Source organism: Rana temporaria, chromosome 2 (assembly GCF_905171775.1).
Source record: "Rana temporaria chromosome 2, aRanTem1.1, whole genome shotgun sequence".
Taxonomy (NCBI): domain Eukaryota; kingdom Metazoa; phylum Chordata; class Amphibia; order Anura; family Ranidae; genus Rana; species Rana temporaria.
Genome location: NC_053490.1, coordinates 202,204,225 through 202,229,963, shown reverse-complemented (window position 1 = coordinate 202,229,963; position 25,739 = coordinate 202,204,225). Strand labels below are relative to the sequence as shown.

Below are 25,739 nucleotides of genomic sequence, written 5' to 3'. Positions count from 1 at the left end.
TTGTGCACTGAAGTAACATTGTTTAAGATTTCGGTTATCAGCATACCCGTTATCAAAACAAGTCCCACTCCCTTCGCTCTATTGAGGGACTAGAGATGAGCAGAGGGAAAAAAGGTGATTGCAGTGCAAATCAAGCTGCTGCTCTATAAAATCGGACAGCGAGTTGACTAGTAAGCTGCAATATAATCTAAAATTTGTTTTTGGGTTTAGATATTTTTAAATACCTGTAGTCTACATTGACTTGATTCTAGCCTTTTATCATTTCCCTACAGCAGCACTATGAGCCAATTAGGTGTGCTGCATTCAAAGAAACTGAAAATGACAATATAACACAGGGCTGTGGAGTCGGTAGATAAATGTTCCGACTCCTCAGTTTTATGTACTTCCGACTCCTCTGTATTAATATGTATTTTATACATTCCTTGAGGGAAAGAAACGCAACCTACCACAGGACTACTGGCTGGGAAGCAGACAGTCTACTGTATTGCACAGTTTAAGCAAAAGACAAACACAATGAAAACAATCAAGTGACTGGATAGTAGCAGCAGGCATAAACATCAGGAACAGGATCTTTACCAGTTCAAAAATACAAACCACATTATTTGGTTGTTTTAGAACAAAAACAAAGCTTATCTATAATGAACCAAAAACCAAATCTGCAAAACCTAGAAATGGTTTATATTAATCTTGAAATGTAGTTCTAGGCTTAGCAAATGCAAATCAATTCAATGTAGAGTTCTAAAGAAGAGAATTGTCTCTGCCAGATCCTCTTTCATAGAGGCTCTTAAGTCAGACTTTATTATTTTTAGGGCTGAAAATAATCTTTCGACACTGACTTGGGTGGGTGGCATTGCAGTAACTATTCTGGCCACATCACTAACGATCTCTGGATAAACAAGGATGGCTTCTTCAACAGTAAGTTTTGATGAGCGATCATACTTTTCAACTTCTTTTAGTGCTTTATAAAACTCCTGTTGGAATTTTTTTATTTGGACACTTACTGGTTCTCTAACATGCGTTCCCTGTAAAAGCAGAACACAACACTATGGAAAGTATAAGTATTGCCGCTCCTAATTGTGCGTTGCGTGCCATATCGTGAAGCACATGAAAAGCATGCTTCTTCACGGTCACTTAACGTGTTCGTTTTGCGGTTACGTGAGGCACTGCATGCATTGGTCTTTATTCTTACATTAGAGAAGTCATTAATTATAACTTTTTGTGAATTGGGACATTTAAACTTGCTTTTTTTTTTTTTTTATTCCAATCTAAATTTAGTAGGAGTCGGAGTCGGTGCATTGTTTGCCGACTCCAGGTACCCAAAATTTCCCCCGACTCCACAGCCCTGATATAACATTCTACTAGGCCAAAAAGTATTCGGAGGTCATGGAGCTGACCAAGCTGTGACGTTGAACTTCAGCAAAGTCAGGGCACCAGCCTGACCGTCATGTGCCAGATTCATGTAGATCAAAAAAAATAAAATAAAAAATACTTTGGGAGGCAAAAAAGCTTATATACAATGCAACAATGGATTTAGCTGTTGGTGCACTGTTCAATTTTTAACAGAATGAAATGTATAAAGAGGTCATGTCTTAGTGTAATAGACCTGGTCATGTTAATTTTGCCGATTTCAGCTCAATGTTGAAAACCCAACTTGCCTTTATAAACATTCTTCTCCCTAGCCATAGCCTTAGCAAGTGCCATCTGTAAAAAGTCTGGGGATAATCAAATATGGCCAAGTCTAGAAAAAAGTGTTATACAGAAACTCTGCCATGTATAAATTGTTCTATCAAGCTTAACCATTTGCCTACTGAGCACTTTCACCCACTTCATGCCCAATTGTGCGATCATGCAACACTGTACCCAAATTAAATTTTATTTCACACAGCTTTTTTTTTTTGGTATTTAATCACCACTGGGTTTTTTGTTTGTTTTTTTCCCCTGTTTAACCACTTCCATACCAGGTACTTACGCAGCTTCCCGCCCAAGCCAATTTTCAGCTTTTAGCACTGTCGCACTTTGAATGGCAATTGCGCGGTCATGCTACACTGTACCCAAACAAAATTGGCGTCCTTTTTTCCCCACAAATAGAGCTTTCTTTTGGTGGATTCACCTCTGCGATTTTTTTTTTTGCGCAACAACTAAAAAAAGGCTGAAAATTTGGAAAAAAAAATTACGTTTTTATTTTTTTCTGTTAATTTTTTTGTAAATAAGTTTTCTCTTTCAATTACGGGCACTGATATGGCGGCACTAATGGGCACCGATGAGATGGCACTGATGGACATCGATGAGGTAGTACTGACGGGCACTGATTGGCGGCACTCATGGGCGGCACAGATGGGCACTCATGGGCGGCACAGATGGGCACTCATGGGCGGCACAGATGGGCACTCATGGGCGGCACAGATGGGCACTCATGGGCGGCACAGATGGGCACTCATGGGCGGCACAGATGGGCACTCATGGGCGGCACAGATGGGCACTCATGGGCGGCACAGATGGGCACTCATGGGCGGCGCAGATGGGCACTCATGGGCGGCGCAGATGGGCACTCATGGGCGGCGCAGATGGGCACTCATGGGCGGCGCAGATGGGCACTCATGGGCGGCGCTGATGGACACTGGGGTGGCGCTGATGGACACTGGGGTGGCGCTGATGGACACTGGGGTGGCGCTGATGGACACTGGGGTGGCGCTGATGGACACTGGGGTGGCGCTGATGGACACTGGGGTGGCGCTGATGGACACTGGGGTGGCGCTGATGGACACTGGGGTGGCGCTGATGGACACTGGGGTGGCAGCACTGATTTTTGCCAGGTTTCCAGTCAGTGCCCATGTGGGCACTGACTGGCATCTTTTTTTTTTCTTTATGCTTTTTTTTTTTTTTTTCTGTCATTTTTTTTTTTTTGCCCACCCTGGTGCTCCAGGGTGGGCATCCCTGGTGGTCCAGTGTGGCGATCCGAGGGGGGGCTGCGCTGATAAACAATCAGCGCTAACCCCCCCTGTCAGGAGAGCCGCCGATCGGCTATCCTCTACTCGCGTCTGTCAGACGCGAGGAGGAAGAGCCATCGACGGCTCTTCCTGTTTACATCGTGATCAGCCGTGGTTGGACACGGCTGATCACGTGGTAAAGAGTCTCCGCCGGAGGCTCTTTACCGAGATCGGAGATGCAGGGTGTCAGACTGACACCCCGCATCACCGATCGCCGCGATGCGCGCCCCCACGGGCGGGCGCGGCATGAAATCCTGCAGGACGTTCTGGAACGTCCTGTCAGGATTTCATAACCACTTCCCGGACGTAAATCGGCCATAGGCCGGGCGGGAAGTGGTTAAACAAAAAAGATTACGTTTTCATAGTTGTTTTTAGGCAACAGGTAATTTTTCTTTTTTAGAGTCGGTTCACACTGCAGCGGCACGACTTCGGGGGCAACTCTGCAAGTCGTCCTGAGGACGACTTCAGAGGCGATTTGCAAAATGACTTCTGTATAGAAGTCAATGCAGGTCGCCCCAAAGTCGTACAGGAACCTTTTTCTAAGTCAGAGAGACTTGCGTCACTCCAATTAGAACGGTTCCATTGCATTCAATGGGACGCGACTCGTCAGGCGGCATTGGTGGGCACTGATCATCAGGACACTGATGATCAGCGTCGCTGTCCCTTTACCACATGCTGGTTATCAGCTTTCCTTACGTGGTCAGCGTGAGGAAAGAAAAGCTGATAACCGGCTTGTGTTCACATGCGTAATCTGCTGTCATTGAACACAGCTGATCACGTTGTAAAGGGGCACTGTGAGCGGCTGATCGGACTCTGCGAGCGCACTCATAGAAAGACCTCAATAGACGCCCTTCCCAGAAAAGCCCCTGCTGTAGTCATCATTCTACTATAGCGTGGGTGGGAAGGGGTTAAAATTGGCAAATTACAGACTTTAATAGGGCAACACAACCAACTATAGCACAAGAAGAAAAAAAAACAGCTACTGTCAGAGACAGAAATAGAAAAGCTCAAACACATATCAAACCATACAAACCAGTGTAAACAGAGCATGGTTTACTTACAATACATTAGAATAATATACAAAAATATAGAAAGAGTAAAAAAAAAAAAAAAAAAGAAGAAGAAGAGTACATAATTGTGTATTTGTAGATTCCAGTCAACCAGGAAGGCTTGAACTTGCAGATACAAAAGAGAAGGAAGGAAGATTGTGAAAGAACACACACACAAAAAGAATGTACTTGACACTTTGGTCAATTCACGAACATTTACCACACAAGATATTTGTGTTTTAGACAATATATTGTATAGAATATGCAAAGTGTCAATTTATTACAGGTAAAAACACAGCAAATGCAGTAGTTACCTGTGGTAAAGACAAAAAAAAAAAATAAAAAAAAAATAAGTTAAACCCATCTTGTAATCTAGCCACTCACTATTCATCTAATGCAGTGGTCTCCAAACTGCGGCCCGGAAACCAGATGTGGCCCTTTGCTTGATTTCATCCAGCCCTTGGGGTGCTTTTTTATTCATTGGCACCAATGATGGGACAGAATTCCTCCCAATGAAGTCCTCCCCTCATGTAGCCATAACACACAGTGCAAATATTTGCGAATACTCCCGACCGCTCTCCTACTCCAATGTACAGGCAACAGGGGGAGGGGCTGAGCTCTCGCTGATGTCAGCCAGGGAGGTCACATAACTGCTGTGCTGGCTGCTCAGCCTCTTCCACTGTAGCCCTTAGATAGGGGTGGAGGTGCAGCCGGGAGTCACGTGAGAGGCCTGAAGAGCTCTGCAAAAAAGTAGAGGCTTCGTTTTCCAAAAATATTTACAATGTGTTAAAGCAGGGCTGGCAGTCAGTTTTTTTTTATATTTACTTTATAACAAATAGCAGCAGGAGGGAGGCGAAGATGGCTCACAGACACAGGAGCCGACAGGCAGGGAGGGGAGAGGAAAGAGGAGAGATGCAGATTACAGAGGCATGTAAACAGACCACAGTGTCAGGGCTCAGCAGCCATTATAAACCGTGGTCAGTTTGGTGGAGTGAGGGCAGCATCAGGCAGGTATTTCAGGTGTTACCAATTTACACTGCACAAGCACTGTGCTGTAGAACATGCTTTAAGTGCTTCTGGACCACCCATATACTGCGGCAGGGCAGCCCGGCTGCACAAAACAACATACCTGTATGTTGTTTCCTCCCAAGGGTCTGGGGCGCACGCCGCAGGTGACCCACCTTCCAATTGGATACAGCGTGAACCAATCATTCAATGGAGAGGTAGAACGGCTGTCTGCCTATGAAAACAAGGCAGACAGGGGAGGAGGAGGGGAGGGAGAGAGGAACACAGATGTCTCTCTTCCTTCAGTGAGACCATCCACCACACAGTTTAGAAATCACTCCCTAGCAGCACACCTAACCCTTTGATCACCCCTAGTGTTAACACCTTCCCTGCCAATGTCATTTATACAGTGACTGCTTTTTTTGGCATTTAACACTGTATTGGTGTCACTGATCTCCAAAAAGTGTCACTTGGTGTCCAATTTGTTTGCCGCAATAATCGAAATCCCGCAAAAAAAAAAAAGCCACACACAGATAGCCAGCATTAATAGTAAAAAATAAAAATGCCAAAAAATCTATCCCATAGTTTGTAGATGTGACAACTTTTGCGCAAACCAATTTTTTTTTTTTTTTTTAACCAAAAATACATATTGGCCTAAACTGATAATGAAATGTACTGGATGTGTTTTATAGCAGAAATAAAAACCACAGAGGTGATCAAGTACTAGTAAATAAAGCGCTATTTGTATGAAAAAATACAAATTTTGTTTGGGTACAGCATTGCACGACCGCACAATTGTCAGTTAAAGCAACAGTGCTGTATCTCAAAAAATGGCCTGGGCATTAAGGGGGTAAAAACCTTTCAGGGGGCTTTTGTTTATATAGGAGGGTTAAAGTGTTTGTAACCCTAAAAAGACAAACTACCCTGTAGAAGGAATATACTTCTACATACCCATTATACTTACCAATTCTCAGAGCACTCCAGTCCGATCATGTACCGGTAATTAGTTTGCAGCAGCGACACCAGAGGAGAGGTGGGACAGTTGAAAACGGATGCCACATAGTAAGCCTATGGATGACATAAAAACCAAAGCATTCCATCCCTTGTCTGCACTCTTCCCTCACCCCTGAAGCCGGCCACTGGGGAATCATGTTTTTTAGAACCACTCGGACTAGGTAATTATAAGAATATTCCTTTTACAGGGTAGTTAGAATGGGGTGGGAGCCATTATAGGCTTCGTTAGAGCTTGAAAAGCCACTTTAAGGAAGCACAGCTTGAGAGTAACCATGCGGTTTGTAGTCCTTTTGAAATCAAAATGAAAACAAAGAAATTAGCACAAAAGTTGCAAAGCATGTAGATTGCCAAGGAAGTTGTGGAAAGAGGTGGCCAGCATTCAGGCAGCAGTCACAACCTGAAAGGGGATTTTTGAAGGAAACGTATATAGGATTGTCAAAAATAACTCATTTGTATTGCCATTAACCCTCTCACTGCCAGGTCCGTACGGACCTAAAAAGTGCCCGCAGGTGGCAAAGTCTGTACGGACCCAATTTTTCCCTCTCCTATAAGCTTTTGTGAAAACGCCCCCCCCCCCCCCCTCGTTTCTCCACCTCCCACTGCTTACTTTCACCTTAAACCACACACACTCCTTTTCTATTCTTCATCCCCCTTCTCCCCCCAGCACTGATAACACCAGGCAAAGGGGACCCCTGCAGCTACCTTTGAAAACCTGCATCCCTCCACTGCTGCTCCAGCTGGCTTCAGGTGCTGCATGGGGTTTGGGAGGGGGATCCAGATGTGTTCCCCCCCGCAAGTTACATCACCCCCAGTACCGGCCCCTGCACCCCGAGTCCATGCCTGCTCCAGTGGCATCCCTTCTTCTCCTTCTGCAGCCTGCAGATGCTGGCTGCATTGATCTCCAGCAATCTGACAGGCTGTAGATCAGTGCATGTGGGGGTGAAGTTGGGGATTGGGGGGCTTAGTAAACATGTGTTTACCAAGCGCCCCCCTGTAGTACAGTGGATATAGGCAGCAATCGCTCCTATATCCACTGAAAGCTGATCTATAGTAATTGCGAGTGTTACTATGCATCAGACTGTCATTTTATGAAGGAATGAGAAATCTCTATACAGATTCCCAATTTATTCAAGCAAAGATCTGCAGAGAAAAAGGGACCGTCTTTAAAAAAAATAAAAGATATGGGTGTCGGTTTAGACCTCCGAGAGAATATATATATATATATATATATATATATATATATATATATATATATATATATATATATATATATATATATATATATATACATATACATATACATATACACATATACATATACACATATACATATACATATACATATACATATACATATATATATACACACACACACACACACACACCAGGTCTTTATTAAGTAACTACAGTTTTAACTTTTACATTTGCTTGGAATTTTGTAAATTTTGCCATGTATTAATGATTTTAGTGTATTGTTAATGAAAATATTTTTTGATAAACATTTGTGCAAATACTGCGGGGCCTAAAAAAAAAATTAGCAGCACCTTTTTATTCAAGAGGTCATATGGTCATACTAGTTTTTTAACAGAATCATTACACTATTCTGTCTGTCTATTCTACCTTGCAGACATTAATTTTAGGCAAAAAAAGTGTTTTCCTTTACAAGGAAAGTGTGTGCAAGTGTAAAAATGGAGCACAGGGCCTGGCAGCAAAAGGGTTAAAATGCTTATGTTATAAAATGAAAGTGTATTCTATGACTAGATTTTCCCTTTAACAAGTTTAAGTTAAACGATGCAGCATAGTAGCTCCAACATTAAATAGCCAGCCTACTGGAATGTATTGCAAATACACACCTGCTTCTGAAACCACTGCCACTTCCTGGACTACTTGTCACAATAGCCCTGGTCAAACTATGTGATAATTCTGAATAGCATTGACCAAGGAAATCTCCAGACTTCTTTATTAGAATCAATAGGCAGAAGTTTAAATTGCCAGGGTAGCGAGAATACACCATGCATGGCTTTATCAACCAGAAGCATAGCATGCAAACTGAACTGCTTAAAGCAGGGGTTCACCCAAAGAAATAAAATTCTAACATTACATTGAGCCGAGTTGTGATGACGACATTATGCTGACCTTTTTAATTTTATTGCCGTACATACCGTTTTATCTATTTTCACTGCGACTTCCGGGTATGTAATCTGCGGGACTGGGCGTTCCTATTCACATGCTAATTGATTGGCATGCTTCCGACCGGCACATACAGCGTGTCACAAGTTGCCAAAAGAAGCCGGACTGCGAGTCAGCTCTATACGGCGCCTGCGCACCGACGTTCGGCTTCTTTTGGCAACTCGTGACACGCTGTATGCGCCGTTCGGACGCATGTCAATCAATTAGCATGTGAATAGGAACGCCCAGTCCCGCAGATTACATACCCAGAAGCCGCGGTGAAAATATAGATAAAACGTTATGTACGGCAATAGAATTAAAAAGGTCAGCATAAGGTCATTATCACAACTCGGCTCAATGTAATGTTAGTAATTTTTTTTTTGGGAGAACCCCCCGCTTTAACATGGAAGAAAAAAATAATAATCATGGGCCAAACCGAAAATTCTTTACAGGCAGAACGGTCCATACCTTTGGCATTCAGATGTGTTCAAATGGTCTGGAAATGCAGCAAAAGGAATTAAACACGCAAGCATTGTTTTTGCAATGCAACAGACCACAATATGTTATGTTGCAGTGCACATAAGTTCCCTTTGTGTGTTGGTGCGCCATCGAAAACAAAATGGCACCACTGATGCAGAGAATTGCAAGAATCTGCTCAACAGGGCTCTGACAGCAACAGAAATCTGATATTGGATCTAACCCACTCACCATTCTATGCAAAAAAAAAAAACACACATTTAAAATAAAAATGCAGATTTCGTGATAATTTACTGCAAGCTAAGTGATGTCAGGGCTATCAAGAAATTCACCTCATCTCAAACAACTGCACAAGAGGAGAACTTTTTCTGCAATATTGACCTTCAATGCAGAGATTTCCCAGCATCTTTCTACCACTAGATGTCTCTTATGACCAGCATCATTCCCACTGAGCCTGGGTTGCTCTAAATCTAGACCCACCCCCAGTCTGACTGGGCAGTGAAAGGAGAAGCAGCACAGTAATGAGCTCACCTCTGTCACTCTTTTCTTATATCAGCACTTGAACCCACTGGCTCTTTCCTCTCACTACAGCCTTGCCAGACAGGGACTGCAAGAGGCCGATACCAGGTTGAATTTAGGTATTTACAATGATTGCATACATTTTAATTACCGTAATGGATTACAAAGCTGCATTCATTTGTGTAGAGTTCAGCCTAAAACCCGAGGGACCTTGGCAAGACATCCTGGTCACCAAGGCTTTTGTCAGTCTCCATGTCACAGACACCTCAGAGATTTATATGCTCCTTCATATTACATATGGTTGCAGTGGTGACACACAAACACACACCAAGCAATTTAAAACAACTTTCAATTACAAAAACAATCACATACACCAACAGAACTCACCACCAACAAAATATATTGAAACCATGGTGGATTAAAAAAAAAATTATATATATATATATATATAATCTATCAATCAGATTTTTCTTAAATATGATTTTTTTTATAAAATGGTGTTTGAGTTAAACAATCTAAATATAGTTTACTATTTAATATACAATAATTTTGTTTATTCAGCATGAAATGGGGCTTGGTTATGTAGCATGAGGCTGTATATTCAGCAATATTTACATTTTTGCCAAACTCATTTGATGAATCCAAGCTCTGCAAATGCACACAACTTATGATTGAATCGGTTCTGATATTACGGTTTTACTAACCAGGCAGCTTATTTTAATAGAATCTTTAATATTTGCAAACAAAATTAAGGTTTCCCAACTACCAGCAGGAATCCTTACATTTAAAGAGCACCTGTCATTTCAGATTCATCATGGTAGCGCCCGTTAGTGGTCATCCACTGACCAGCCGCCGCTATGTCCCTCACCTTGTTTGTCACTGCCACAGCCTTCCCATTAAAGTGAATAGTCTGTCGGGGAGTCAACAGCAGGTCAGAGATGACAGTTGCTCTTTAAAAATTATGGTTTAAATCTACCCCGATTGAAACTTGTTAAGGGTGCATTCACACCACGATTTTATCATCCTACTTGTTCTCACGATTCTTAGGGTGCATTCACACCACGATTTTGTCATCCTACTTTTACTCACGATTTTAGGTTTTAAATCGTCCAAATCTGTATGGCAAAACGTATCCATTCACTGCCATTCATTAATTTAGGTCCCCAAGTGCATACGATTTGATACGATTTAAAATCGTATCAAAAAACGTGTTTGACCAAGTTTTTTGGTCCGGATTTGAAGTTGTATTGAAATCGTGTCCGATTTTGTGTTAAAATCGTGTCCGTTTTTTTTTTTCTATTGTGGTCAATCTAAATCGGATGACTGATCCGATTACATACGATTTTGTCAGATACGATTCCATCCGATTTAACGGTCCGTTTATCGGATGTTAAAATCGTGATGTGAACCTAGCCTTAGTTTTGAAATCGTACAAATCTGTATGGCAAAACGTATCCATTCACTTCCATTCATTAATGTAGGTCCCCAAGTGCATCCGATTTGATCCGCATCAGATTTGATACGATTTAAAAATCGCATCAAAAATCATGTTTGACCACGATTTTTGGTCCGGATTTGAAATCGTATTAACCGATTTTTTTTATATTGTGGTCAATCTAAAATCGTAATAAATCGGATGACTGTGCGTTTTTAGCCGATAAATCGTACCCGATTTTTTATTACGCATGCGCACTAGACACTGGAACGAGCTAGAAACTTCAAGAATCTTCTTTTTCCCAGAAAGCCAGACATTTAAAATCAGGAACCAATTTTTTAGTGAAAATTTTTGACATACGATTACATACGATTTTGTCATATACGATTACATCCGATTTAACGGTCCGATTATCGGATGTAAAAATCGTGATGTGAACCTAGCCTAAGCAATTTTCAGTTTCAATCTGATTCCACAACCTACTTTACATCTACCAACCTCCATGTAGTGCAATCTGTTGTCCAATTGGACACAACTGGGAGTAGATTGTTTAGGTAGGCTCCACATTAGAAAATTTGGGTAAATCTAAAAGGAAACTGCACAGAAATTGTACAACCAGGATGTAAGGTGTGTTAACCCTTCTACAATCTATTAATTTAGTAATTTAAAAAGTTTGCTGAAAGTAAAAAGGTCTGAAAAAGATTGATACGGTTTCCTACTGTAGTTGTTGTTCCCTTGGAGCTTAAATGTGGCACACACACATCACTTGCTTGTACAATCTCCATTCAACAACTACCGGTATGTATTGAAAGAGCTTATCTAAACAAAAAAGTCAAAGCTGTCCAATTCTCTCAATTGTTCCAGTGTAACCAAAACTGGCCATACACTGTTGAGCTAGTAGGCTAAACAAAACAAAAAAACGAAAAGAAAAAAAAAATGTGTAATATATAATAATCTGTATTATTTTTTTCCATCCACACAACCAAGGTGGATGGAGGAAATCTTCCCCCATTTGGTTTGGGGCATTCAATTCTGATAGTTGCACCTCCCTTTGTCAGAATATACTAAAATCGGTAGCTGAGGCGCCCCCAGGCCATCATATGACGTCCTTGACTTTGTGGGGGTATATTTGAATGATGCCTGCAGCTACAGGCATCATTCAGATATCTGCATTTTCAGCCGGCGATTCCCTACACCATAAGAATGATAATGGCTGTTCCGCCACTTGATCGTTCTTACGGGAGGCAAGAAGGGACGTCCCCCACCTCCAGCGCTTCTACCCACTCACCGCCGAAATCAGCGAGTCGGAGAACGGATCTGCCGGCCCCAGATGTTGAGGATAGAGATTTATGGCGGACCAGATGGTCGCGGAGGCCGGGCGCGATGTTATGATGTCACACCCGGTCTCTGCATTTATATAAAAAAAAACGTGCCGCCTCGGCTGAGATCGGTTTATTTTTTTTATTTCATTCTTCCCAGCCTAGGTGAGATGTGGGATCTTGACACCATATTTCACTGTAAAGAGGACCTGTCATGTTTATTCCTATTACAAGGGATGTATACATTCCTTGTAATAGGAATAAAAGTGATAAAAAAAAAAAAAAATTTGAAGTGCCAAAGTAAAAAAAAGAAAGTTTAATTAAATAGTACCCCTGTCCCCGTGCGCAGAAGCGAACGCATAGGGCAAATCCCGCCCACATATGCAAATGGTGTTCATACCACACATGTGAGGAGTCACCGCGAACATTAGAGCGAGAGCAATAATACTAGCCCTAGACCTCCCCTGTAACTCAAAACATGCAACTAGTAAAAAAAATAGCGCCATTCCATGAGCATGTGCAATTTTGAAGCGTGACATGTTAGGTATCTACCGTATTTATCTTCGTATAGCGCGCCCCGGCGTATAGCGTGCACCCCCCAACCTGGAAGGGAAATTTCCTGAAAAAAAAAAAAAAAAAAATACACCTCGTCGGGGTCTTGCCCGGCGTCTATCGGTGGCCTGGTCCGGTGTCCGTCTGCGGCCCTGGTGGTGTCCTCCGCGCTGTTTCCGAGTCGATCCCCGCGCTGTGTTTGAACGCCGCCGCCGACATATACCGAGCGCAGTACACTCGGGCACGCTCGGCTTCTATCGCATAAAGGCTAGGAGGCGGCACAGGGCGTGACCGCGAGGGGAGCCGAGCCTGGCCGAGTGTACTGTGCTCAGTATATGTCGGCGGCGGTCAAACAGCGCGGGAATCAGTATATATATATATATATATATACTGATTCCCGCGCTGTTTGACCGCCGCCGACATATACTGAGCACAGTACACTCGGCCAGGCTCGGCTCCCCTCGCGGTCACGCCCTGTGCCGCCTCCTAGCCTTTATGCGATAGAAGCCGAGCGTGCCCGAGTGTACTGCGCTCGGTATATGTCGGCGGCGGCGTTCAAACACAGCGCGGGGATCGACTCGGAAACAGCGCGGAGGACACCACCAGGGCCGCAGACGGACACCGGACCAGGCCACCGATAGACGCCGGGCAAGACCCCGACGAGGTGTATTTTTTTTTTTTTTTTTTTCAGGAAATTTCCCTTCCAGGTTGGGGGGTGCACGCTATACGCCGGGGCGCGCTATACGAAGATAAATACGGTAGATACCTAACATGTCACGCTTCAAAATTGCACATGCTCATGGAATGGCGCTATTTTTTTTACTAGTTGCATGTTTTGAGTTACAGGGGAGGTCTAGGGCTAGTATTATTGCTCTCGCTCTAATGTTCGCGGTGACTCCTCACATGTGTGGTATGAACACCATTTGCATATGTGGGCGGGATTTGCCCTATGCGTTCGCTTCTGCGCACGGGGACAGGGGTACTATTTAATTAAACTTTCTTTTTTTTAGTCCAAACACTTGGGTGCAGGCACTGCAATAGTATGCAAAAATGTATAAGAAAGAACCGGGACGGCCGCACTCCAAAAATAAAAATGTGTTCCTTTTAATAAAAACTGGTCACAACATGGATGTCACAGCAAAAAATCAGGAAAAAGGCTAATGCGTTTCACACTCGCATACAGTGCTTATTCATAGTTTACGCAACTTCATCTTTTTACATTATGCAAAAAAATTGGGCCAACTTTACTTTTTAATTTTTTTTTTTCCAAAAAAACACATTTTAAAAATGACTGCTCAAATACCGTGCGAGATTAAAAGTTGTAATGACCGCCATTGAATTCTCTAGGGTCTCTGCTAAAAAAAAAAAAAAAGTTTGGGGTTCTATGTAATTTTCTAGCAAAATAAATGATTTTACATGTAGGATACTTGCCTAGGTGGATGAGCATCAGACCGATGCTCCATCTGTCCCCCACCGTCTCTGCACTGAGAACCGAGCCACCGAACACCGCCAATGGCTCGGTTCTTACAAATCCCTGAGAGGAAATCTGTTGACTGTCAGTGAGCTTCTTGCTTCTCCACGCTCATTTGAGTGCTGAGCAGTGGAGGAGCGGGAGAGGCTGTCTCAGCAGCTCGCTGAGACTGCCATCAATAAGGGCAGCTAGCGGATCCCGACTTGAAGTTTATATAGGTATCCAAAACGTGTTAAGTGCTGGCTACCCTCCCCCCAAAAATAAAAAAATAAAGATATTTAGAACTCTTATTTTGATAGAAATTTCCTAATCTACTTCAACAGCATTTTGACTAGTTCATGTACAACAGTATCTGACAAACGAAAGTACACCCCTCACATTTTTGTAAAAATTGTATATTTTGATGTGACAACACTGAAGAAATGACACTTTGCTACAAGTAGTGAGTTTACAGCTTGTATAATAGTATAAATTTGCTGTCCCACTCAAAGGAGCTTACACAGATATTAATGTCTAAACAGCTGGCAACAAGTGAGTACACCCCTAAGTGAACATTTCCAAATTGGGCCCAAAGTGTTAATATTTTGTGTGGCCACCAATATTTTCCAGCACTGCCTTAACCCTCTTGGGCATGGAGTTCATCAGAGCTTTACAGGTTGCCACTGGAGTCATCTTCCACTCCTCCATGAGGACATCACAGATCTGGTGGATGTTAGAGACCTTGCGCTCCTCCACCTTCCGTTTGAGGATGCCCCACAAATGCTCAATAGGGTTTAGGTCTGGAGACATGCTTGGCCAGTCCATCACCTTTACCCTCAGCTTCTTTAGCAAAAGCGGTGGTCGTCTTAGAAGCGTGTTTGAAATACTGCCCTGCGGCCCAGGTTCAGAATTTGGGATCATGCTCTGCTTCAGTATGTCACAGTACATGTTGGCATGTATGGTTCCCTCAATGATCTGTAGCTCCCCAGTGCCAGCAGAGCTCATGCAGCCCCAGACCATGACACTGCCACCACCACGTTTTACTGTAGGCAAGACACACTTGTCTCTGTACTACTCAGCGGGTTGCCTCCACACACACACCATCTGAACCAAATAATTTTATCTTGGTCTCATCAGACCAGAGGACATGGTCCCAATAATCCATGTCCTTAGTCTGCTTGTCTTCAAACGGTTTGCAGGCTTTCTGGTGCATCATCTTTAGAAAAGGCTTCCTTCTAGAACGACAACCGTGCAGACCAATTTAATTCAGTGTTTGGCATATGGTCTGAGCACTGACAGGCTGACTCCCCACCCCTTCAACCTCTGCAGCAATGCTGGCAGCACTCATATGTCCATTTCCCAAAGACAACCTCTGAATATGAAGCTGAGCACGTGGACTCCACGTCTTTGGTTGACCATGGCGAGGCCTGTTCTGAGTGGAACCTGTCCTGTTAAACTGCTGTATGGTCTTGGCCACCGTGCTGTAGCTCAGTTTCAGGGTCTTGGCAATCTTTTTAAAGCCTAGGCCATCTTTATGTAGAGCAACAATTTTGTTTGCAGATCCTCAGAGTTCTTTGCCACGAAGTGCCATGATGAACTTCCAGTGACTAGCAAGAGTGAGAGCGATAACACCAAATCTAACACACCTACTTCCCCATTCACTCCTGAGACCTTGTAACGCCAACGAGTCACATGACACCAGGGAGGGAAAATGGCTAATTGGGCCCAATTTGGACATTTTCACTTAGGGGTGTATTCACTTGTTGCCAGTGGTTTAGATATTAATCGATGTGTTATTTTGAGAGGTATACAAGCTGTACACTTACTACTTTACATTGTAGCAAAGTGTAATTTCTTCAGTGTTGTCACATGAAAAGACGTAATAAAATTTACAAAAATGTGAGGGGTGTACTCACTTGTTTAAATCTCTATGTACCTGAAGTCCAGCTTGGACGGTTGCATCAGTCACAGAAACCTACACTCAAGTATTATATTTTTCGAATACATAAGCCATTCCTAGTGCCTACAGAGCGTAAACAACAGTTTATTAGCCAAATTCACATAAAGAAAACTTCAAAAAGTAAAGCTTCAGCTCATTAGACAGTCACATCAATTTCAGGGAATAAAGTTAAGCAACGCCAACATTTTTTAACTCACATCTTTTGCCATGATACCAGATAAGTGAAATTAGATGAACAGGGCCCAACAAGCAGGAACGCCACCCAAGGTGAATGCTCTGTTAAAACAGAAAAAGATAAAATATTCTTAGTATCAAATAAGAGCAGACAAAAAGGGGAGTGCAACAATTTCCTATCCTAACATTAACTTAATTTATCTTTCATTAACTATCCAGAGAAATTAAAAAAAAATATTTAATAAAAAATAAACACACACACACACACACACACATCATGCGTTCTATCCATTATGCTCAACCCTTAAAATATTTAGCAAAAAGCAGGTTGTAAACAGTGTAAGTTGCACTACAAGTACAGACAAAATTACAGTGTTGATAAGAAAGAAAAATTATTTTATATGAGCAGTTTAGCAACAGAATATGTAAGGAGTACAAAAATACAATATATACAATCTATAACATACCTACACAGGCACAAAACTGCAATTAAGAATATGAAAACAGTGCATGGGCCAAAGTGCAGTACCCTCAGCAACCCAGGCAGTATTCATCCTTTGCTTTTGTATAGAATATGTCTAAGGTGCTCCTTACTCTGGAACCGACAACATAACCGTACTTCCTTAGGTGATTCAAAAACTGAGGTGGCCTTTGATGGATATTATGAAAGCTGCATCCTCTGTTCTTAAGCCCCTAGCTGACAATCTAAGTTCCACAGAAGAACCGTGAGGCCTCGGGGAAGCCACACAGTAATACCTGGCAATATGCGCCAAAGACAAACGAGAAGGGAGTTTACGACTGAAATCTAGAAAAACGCGATACAAGTTTAGGCAGTAAGACGAGTCTTATTCATTTGATACTAAGGATATAAAACTAAAAGATGCCATCTTGCAAAGTGAAAGTCTGGCATGCTGTTACACCTCACTTCATGTAGCCTTTTCTGTGACACTTGGGGGAGTCACTCCAGGTCAGGGGGATTGTATATCCGTTTCTCTCCCCTCCCTTCCACCTCCAAAATAAGTCGAGAAGCACACAGAGACCTTGCAGGAAAGGATCATGCATGTATCTGGGAGGGAGAACGGTGTCTCATGGAAAAACACAACGCACATGTGCAGCAGCCTGCCATGCACACAGGGGAGGGTGGGGGAGCCAAGCCTCAATCCCATCCGACCCCATGTAAAACTTCTCAATCCCCTGCAGATGTGTCCTAGTGTAATTCTGGGGCAAGGACTCCCTTCTTCCCCCTCTTCTCCACAGCAGTATAGACTACCACCCAGAAAAAGGAAGGGGAGGCCTAAGAACTAGAGCCAAAAGGAAACTAAGCAAAGTAGGGCTTTACAGCCAGCAGGCCCTAAATAGTGGCAGCCACTCAGTATGCATAAACATGTCTGCCATTAGCAGATGGGGAAGGCATGGCTTTTATAAAAAAAAAAAAATTGGGGCAATTAAGATTTGGAATTAGAGGCACAGCTGACCCTTCAAATTAATATATGACCAGATCAGCTTGGACCAGATAATCCTATATATAACCAGCTAATCCTATATACGACGCACATAAGGGACCATCTGGTCCTATATATGACCACATCAGCTTGCACCAGATGATCCTATACATTGGACCACATCAGCTTGCACCAGGTGATCAGCTTGCACCAGATGATCCTATACATTGGACCACATCAGCTTGCACCAGATGATCCTATACATTGGACCACATCAGCTTGCACCAGATGATCCTATATACTGCAGGGGTCTCCAAACTGTGGCCCGAGGGCCAGATGTGCTACTTTGGTAGTCTTTATCCGGCCCTTGGGGCACTATTCCTTCCACTGATATAAGGAACTATTACTCCCACTGACACCAACAATGGCGCATTATTCTATGATACCAATGATGGTATACTATTCCTCCTATTGACCACCAAGGATGAGCTCCGGCGTGTTCCCAAAGAACACGTGCAGAGCCCGCCAGGAAGTGTGCACGGCGCTGTGCTAATCACAGCCAGGGAGACATTGTCCTGATGCTCGGCTGCAGGGATCGTGAAATGTCTCCCTGGCTGTTATTAGCGCAGCGCTGTTCACACTTCCTGGCGGGCTCTGCACGTGTTCTATGCGAACACGCCAGAGCTCATCCTTATTGACCACCAACCCTGAGGCCATATTTATTCTCAGTGATGATGGGCCTGACATTTTCTGCCCCTGTTGGCCACAATCCAGCCCCCCTAAAGGCTGAAGGGAAATAAACTGGCCCTTTGTTTGAAAAAGTTTGGCGACCCCTGCTCTATAGGACCACGTCAACGTGCACCAGATGACCCTAGTCTATAGGACCGCGTCAGCGTGCACCAGATGACCCTAGTCTATAGGACCGCGTCAGCGTGCACCAGATGACCCTAGTCTATAGGACCGCGTCAGCGTGCACCAGATGACCCTAGTCTATAGGACCGCGTCAGCGTGCACCAGATGACCCTAGGCTATAGGACCGCGTCAGCGTGCACCAGATGACCCTAGGCTATAGGACCGCGTCAGCGTGCACCAGATGACCCTAGGCTATAGGACCGCGTCAGCGTGCACCAGATGACCCTAGGCTATAGGACCGCGTCAGCGTGCACCAGATGACCCTAGTCTATAGGACCGCGTCAGCGTGCACCAGATGACCCTAGTCTATAGGACCGCGTCAGCGTGCACCAGATGACCCTAGTCTATAGGACCGCGTCAGCGTGCACCAGATGACCCTAGTCTATAGGACCGCGTCAGCGTGCACCAGATGACCCTAGTCTATAGGACCGCGTCAGCGTGCACCAGATGACCCTAGTCTATAGGACCGCGTCAGCGTGCACCAGATGACCCTAGTCTATAGGACCGCGTCAGCGTGCACCAGATGACCCTAGTCTATAGGACCGCGTCAGCGTGCACCAGATGACCCTAGTCTATAGGACCGCGTCAGCGTGCACCAGATGACCCTAGTCTATAGGACCGCGTCAGCGTGCACCAGATTACCCTAGTTTATAGGACCGCGTCAGCGTGCACCAGATGACCCTAGTCTATAGGACCGCGTCAGCGTGCACCAGATGACCCTAGTCTATAGGACCGCGTCAGCTTGCACCAGTTGACCCTAGTCTATAGGACCACGTCAGCTTGCACCAGTTGACCCTTATATATGCTCATACCAGATGATCCAAGACACATATGATCAGATCTTCTTGCACCAAATGATGTAAGACTTGTACATATATGATCAGACCAGTGATCATATGGAAAGGAGGGTATAGCAGGCAACCAGAAGCCTGTTCCTCCCCAGATTTGACATGACAGGACTTAGGAAAGACAAGTCCTGTGTGAGTAGGTGTAAGCAGGCAGCCATTTTCCCCGCCAGCTGTCCGGTGCCATGCTGTGTCCCTGGCTCAGGCCTGTACGGGTACACATGAGCTGTCATCATCCAGCAGGCCCCACTATAAGCAAGGAGCTGTGGAGGGCCCCGGGCCTAGCACTTGCACCCACCGGAGCTCCAGCAGGGAGGTGGAGTAAACAAAAGGCCCCGGCCGCCTAGAATTACACGTAGCCCCGGCTTTTCCCGTACAGGACACCAACCTCCTCCTCCAGCTCGTCCCGTGCGGCTGTAATGTGTCCACACTTCCGTCAGCACGGCGGCGTTCATGTGAGGGGGGGGGGGGACGGGAAGGCGAGGAAGGGCCGGAGACGGCGGTAGGTGAACGGCTTGTCAAGGGGGTCTCCCCAGAAGGAATGCGGGCTGTCACGGGGTGCGAGGGGCAGGAGCGGGCAGGGCCAGGCTCCGGGGGTGCAGCATTCTCAATGGCGGGAGCTCGCCCACTTCTTATCGCACCGTCAGGGCTTATCCCCCCTCTCTGTGTTTCTCCCTCTCTCCGGCTTATGACTACCCCTCGCCGCCTGTGGCTCCCGCGAACCCTACACGCGGTGTCCGCGCACACTGCCGCGAGAAGGCGCGCTAAGCTTGGAAAGGCGGGGGGTGTGTTCGCGGTTCTCCGGACGCTCGTCTCTCTAGGGCCGCGTACTAGTATGGTCCGTCCCAGGCCCTTCTCCTCTTCCTCCTCTCGCTGTATCCTCCCTTCCCGTCACCTCAAACAAAAAACCGAGCTTGGCGGCGTCTGGACGACCCGCGCGCTCATTGGCTGCCAGCTGTTTCGCGTCAGCCAGCGTAACTCCGCCCCACGCCGGCTCCGGTGGCCAATTCTCCATTCTGTTTGGGTGGAATCGTAGGGAGTCGTGACGACACGGCCAGTTCCGCGTCCTCCGGGCGCTGATTGGCAGTGAGCCACATCAGTGAAAGGGATCGGGGCGTGACTAAGAAATCTCGTGCACGAATGTTTGACGTAACCAACTGCCTGTATTATTTACCTGGATATGGTTGTAGGGAACCTCTTCCAGGCTGCAGGGGGCGGATTGCTTGTTCGATAGAGGTTTTTATGACACATGTGTTACTATTGTGATATTTACTAAAACTGCAGCAGCTAAACACAGAGACCAATCAGCTTCCTGCCTCAGCTTGTTCTTTAACTATTAGAGCTCCAGAAGATTTTACCTCCTACATGACCAGGCCATTATCTGCTATTCAGCACTGCACTAATTTAACCACTTTAAGACCAGGCCTATTTTTCAAACTTGTTGTTAAAATCAGTTTGTTTTTTTTCTTACTAGAAAATTACATAGAACCCCCAAACATTTTATATATATATATATATATATATATACATACACATTCAGACACCTTATGCTCTAGACCAGTGGTCTCCAAACTGTGGCCCGGGGTTCAGATGCGGCCCTTTGCTTGCTTTTATGTGGCCCTTGGGGCACTATTTCATCCACTGATGCCAACAATGGGACATTATTCCTTTGACTGACATGAATAAAGGGGCACAATGCCTCCCAATGATTGGACACAATTTCTCCCAACGACACTAACAATGGAGTGCATCAACACAAATGATGGGACACTATTCCTCCCAATGACACCTATGATGGAGAACAATTTTGCCCATTGACACTAACAATGGGGCCCAATAACTCCAATGATGGGACACAATTTCTCCCAACGACACTAACAATGGAGTGCATCAACACAAATGATGGGACACTATTCCTCCCAATGACACCTATGATGGAGAACAATTTTGCCCATTGACACTAACAATGGGGCCCAATAACTCCAATGATGGGACATAATTCTCCCAACGACACGAACAATGGGTTCCAACAACACAATTGATGGGACACTATTCCTCCCAATGACACCTATGATGGAGAACAATTTTGCCCATTGACACTAACAATGAGGTCCAATGATGGGGCATAATTCTCCCAATGACACCATCAATGGCCACAATCCAGCCCCCCTAAACTCTGAAGGACAGTAAACTGGCCCCTTGTTTAGAAAGTTTGGAGACCCCTGCTCTAGACTAAAGAATAAAATGGCGATCGTTGCGATACTTTATGCCACTCCGTATTTGCGCAGCGGTCTTACAAACACCTTTTGTTTGGGAAAAAATACTTATTTGAATTAAAAAAAATAAGGAAACCGTAAAGTTAGCCCAATTTTTTTTTTATATTGTGTAAGATAATGTTACAGCGAGTAAATTGATACCCAACATGTCACGCTTCAAAATTGCGCACACTTGTGGAATGGCGACAAACTTAGAAATCTCAGATGCTTAAAAATTTCTACAGGTGAGGTTACCAGTTTTGAGTTACAGTTGTAGAATTTTTGCTCTCGCTCGAACGATCGCGGCAATACCTCAACTGTGTGGTTTGAACACCGTTTTACATAAGCTGGCGCGACTTATGTATGCGCTTGCTTATGCGCGCGAGCAGGGCGGAATGGACCGCTTTAAAAAAGTTTTTTCCTTTATCTTTTTTATCTTACTTTTTATTTTTACACTGTGCCTTTAAAAAAAAAAATTGGATCACTTTTATTCATATTACTGTACAAGGTATGTAAACATCCCTTGTAATAGAAAAAAAAAAGCATGACAGGACCTCTTTAATGTGAGATCTGGGTCAAAAAGACCTTAGCTCTCATATTTACACTAAAATGCAATTTTTTTTATTTATTTTTTCAATATTTCCCCCCCCCCCCCCCCTTTAAGGCTGTTCGGTGGAAGTGACGTTTAGGCCCCATGCACACGAGAAGCAAATGCAAACACATGTAAACTCAAGTTTTCAAAGGCAAAAACCGGCGTTTAAAATGCCAGTTTTTGCTGCGAATTTCGCAGCGTTTTACCGCGTTTGCGGCTATCAGCGTTCATAACAAAGACATTGTAGACCCTCCCAAAGCTTTTAAACGCAAAACCGTTTGCGTCTGAACCCAAAATTTTGCGTCTGAAAAAACGAGCCTAAACCCAACTGCTTTAAAACGCAAAAAAAACGTGAATGTGTGCTTGGACACATAGGATAATATTAAATGTGTTCAGGGGCAGTTGAAAAAAATGCCCAAATGCCTCTGAACTCGAGTTTACCAGCGTCTCGTGTGCATGGGGCCTTAACGTCGCTTCTGTCATACAATGTAATTGAGTCGAGCGGGGACTACCATTCCCTTACTAGACTCACAGCCTCTGAGGGGAAAGGATCGCCTCGTCTCCGCTGCTACTGGCGACTCCGGTAAGTGACAGGAGGGGGGCAGGCATCTCTCCCGCCGCCGATAAAAGTAATCTTGCAGCGAATCTGCCATGGAGACCACTTTTAACTTAAAGAGGACCACCTGCCATGTCAGAAAATACCAGGGTGATGGTAGCTATCTGCTGCCATAACCTCGGCATTATACATCAAAGTACCGACGTAAAGCTACGGCGGTTTGCGGGAACTGGTAGCAAACCGCACAATTTTAACCCCGCAAGGTAAAGGCATAATGTGCTTAGAACAAAGCCCTCCTGCAGCGCGCTGTCACTGCTGAGAGGGCTCCCATCTTCACCCACTCTTCCTTCCGGGTTCACGGACACTCGCAGTTTGATTGGCCACGCCGCAATGATGTAACGGACCACAGCATGGGGCTCTGAAGGGACGGCACTAGTATGCCATCTCTTCAGAGTGCATGTGTTGGTGACATCACCAGCTGCATGCAGTGTGAATATCTCCTAAACGGTACAAGTTTAGGAGATATTCATGGTGCCTACAGGTAAGCCTTATTATAGGTGCAAAAATAGACCTTCCTTCCTCTTTAATTGGCAACGCTGTACCCCAATTATATTATGTATCACTTTATTCACACAAATGGAGCTTTCTTTTTGTGGTATTTGATCACCGCTGGGTTTTTTATTTTTTGCGATATCAATGAAAAAGACAGAGAATTTTAAAAAAATATATATAATTTACGCCAAAATGTATTCTACTACATGTCATTGGTTAACCACCTCAATACCAGGCACTTTCACCCCCTTCCTGCCCACCCAATTTTTCAGCTTTCAGCATTGTCACACTTTGAATGACAATTGCACGGTCATCCAACACTGTACCCAAATTAAATATTTATAATTTTTTCCCACAGATGGAGCTTTTTTTTGGTGGTATTTGATCACCTCTGCCATTTTTATTTATTGCGCTATAAACAAAAGAAGAGTGACAAGTTTGAAAAAAAACACAATATTTTTTACTTTTTGCTATAATAAATATCCCAATAATAAAAAAAAAAAATTCCTTCGTCATGGCCGAAATTGTTGGCACCCCAGACATTTTTCCAGAAAATCAGGTATTTCCTGACAGACTCCATGGCAGCCTACGTCTGGGTTAATCCCGCCTCTCATACCTCATAGGACCCTACTCCCATAAAGCTTTACTTCTCCCAATAGACTGTGTTCCTTTTTTGTCCTCCTCCTAGGACCTAGGTTGTTTTTACCTTAAAGAAGCGTGTCCCTCGGTCCAAAAGTCCTGGTGGTTATACATATAGGCCCGGATTCAGAAACAAGATACGACGGCGTAACTCCTGATACGCCGTCGTATCTCTGAGATCCGACGGTCGGATCTATGCGACTGATTCATAAGAATCAGTTACGCATAGATCTCCCCTAGATCCGACAGGTGTAAGTGACTTACACCGTCGGATCTTAGGCTGCAATCTCCCGCCGGCCGCTATGTGGCACTTCCATTTGTATACGCGACGAATATGCAAATGAGGAGATCCGCCGATTCAGAAACGAACGCCCATCACTTTTTTTTTACGTTGTTTGCGTTCGGCTTTTTCCGGCGGAAAGTTACCCCTGCTATAGCAGGGGTAAGTGCGGTGTATCCTATGTTAAGTATGGCCGTCGTCCCCACGCCGAGTTTTGAATTTTTACGTTGTTTGCGTAAGTCGGTCGCGAATACGGATGGACGTAATTTACGTTCACGCCGAAACCAGCGACGTCATTGGGAGCAATGCACGCCGGGAAAATTTGCGGACGATGCATGCGCATTTAAATCGGCGCGGGGACGCGCCTGATTTAAATACTACACTCCCCCTAGCCGGGGAATTACGATCCGCCGGCGCAAGTTTCGAAGTAAGTGCTTTCTGAATACTGCACTAGCCTCTCAAATTTGCACTGGCGGATCGTAAATCAGATAGATTACGCGGATCTATCTGAATCTAGCCCACAGAGTGCTTCTGTTATGACTCTGAAGTCCAAAAAATCTTTGCTATTAGCAAGATGGACATCCGCAGTGTCTGTAGTGTTTTTATGGAGCTTACTAACCTGCCACTGGCAGGCAAGCAGTAACTTGGCCGTATATCCTGGCTATTAGCAGGAGGCCCCATTTCCAAGTGACCCAGACCACACAGTATGGGCAGCGCTGGCCCCTAGCTCAAGGCGGGATCGTGGGACTCCGTGGTGTTAATGTATACTAAACTTACTTGATGGCAGCAAGTTTATGTATGTTGTCTGTCGTTTTCCTGTTGTAGCCATGGCCGCTGGAGCGCATTGCGTTCCAGCCTCGCCGCCTTCAGATGGTGTTGCGCATGAGCCGGTCTCGTTTTTCGAACAAGGCTTGGTTGCGCACGCGCAGTCCAGTTGGCCGTGATCGCACATGCGCGCGAGGCCTGCGGGGGTGACGCCGGACACAGCGCAGGCGCGTGATGCGCACGGCCGAGCACAGTGACGTCATCGCGGGGCGGCAAGTTTAAATAGCTGTCAGGTACAGCTATTTGATGTCACAGTCCTGAAGCATTGCATACTAGGTGCTATTCTTCTGTCCTAAGGTAAGAGCCAGTGCTGGATCACTGCCTTGTTTTTTTTCTCATATATGATTGTGCTGATCTTCAATGCCTTACCCTTATCATTGGTCTGTTTCAGTATTGTGTGCTTCCCTGCCATGGATGCGTCACCGCCCCCGTGGCCAAACCTTACGCTGCAGGTAGGATGAAATTTATTTTCCCTCTGCCTGTTTTCTATGGGTTTTGGCCAGTCTAAAATAGTATTTTATTCCCTTTTGTTCTCAGCCCCTCTAGTAGCTAGATTCAGGTAGGGGCGCGCAACTTTAAGGCGGCGTATCGTATTTAAGTACTGTATTCACAAAGTACTTGCCTCCTAACTTACGGCGGCGTAGCGTAAATGCGGCGGGCGCAAGCGTGCCTAATTCAAAATAGGCTGAGGGGGCGTGTTTTATGATAATTTGCTTTGACCTGACGTGATT

General features: G+C 44.7%; 1 protein-coding gene across 2 annotated transcripts in view; it reads right to left on the bottom strand.

Moving 5' to 3' along the window:
- TFDP1 (transcription factor Dp-1) overlaps positions 1 to 20,271 on the bottom strand; it is a 155,306-nt gene extending 135,035 nt beyond the window's left edge. Inside the window, exons 1-2 of one of the 2 annotated variants that reach the window (XM_040336262.1) lie at positions 19,698 to 20,271; positions 16,134 to 16,212 (exon numbers count right to left, since the gene is read on the bottom strand). In XM_040336262.1, coding sequence (XP_040192196.1) covers positions 16,134 to 16,145 — 12 coding nt within the window. In that variant the 5' untranslated portion in view covers positions 16,146 to 16,212; positions 19,698 to 20,271. Of the gene's footprint in view, positions 1 to 16,133; positions 16,213 to 16,577; positions 17,154 to 19,697 lie in introns of those variants that run through there. The other variant, XM_040336263.1, reaches the window with a different exon arrangement.
- Between the last annotated feature and the right edge of the window lie 5,468 nt (positions 20,272 to 25,739).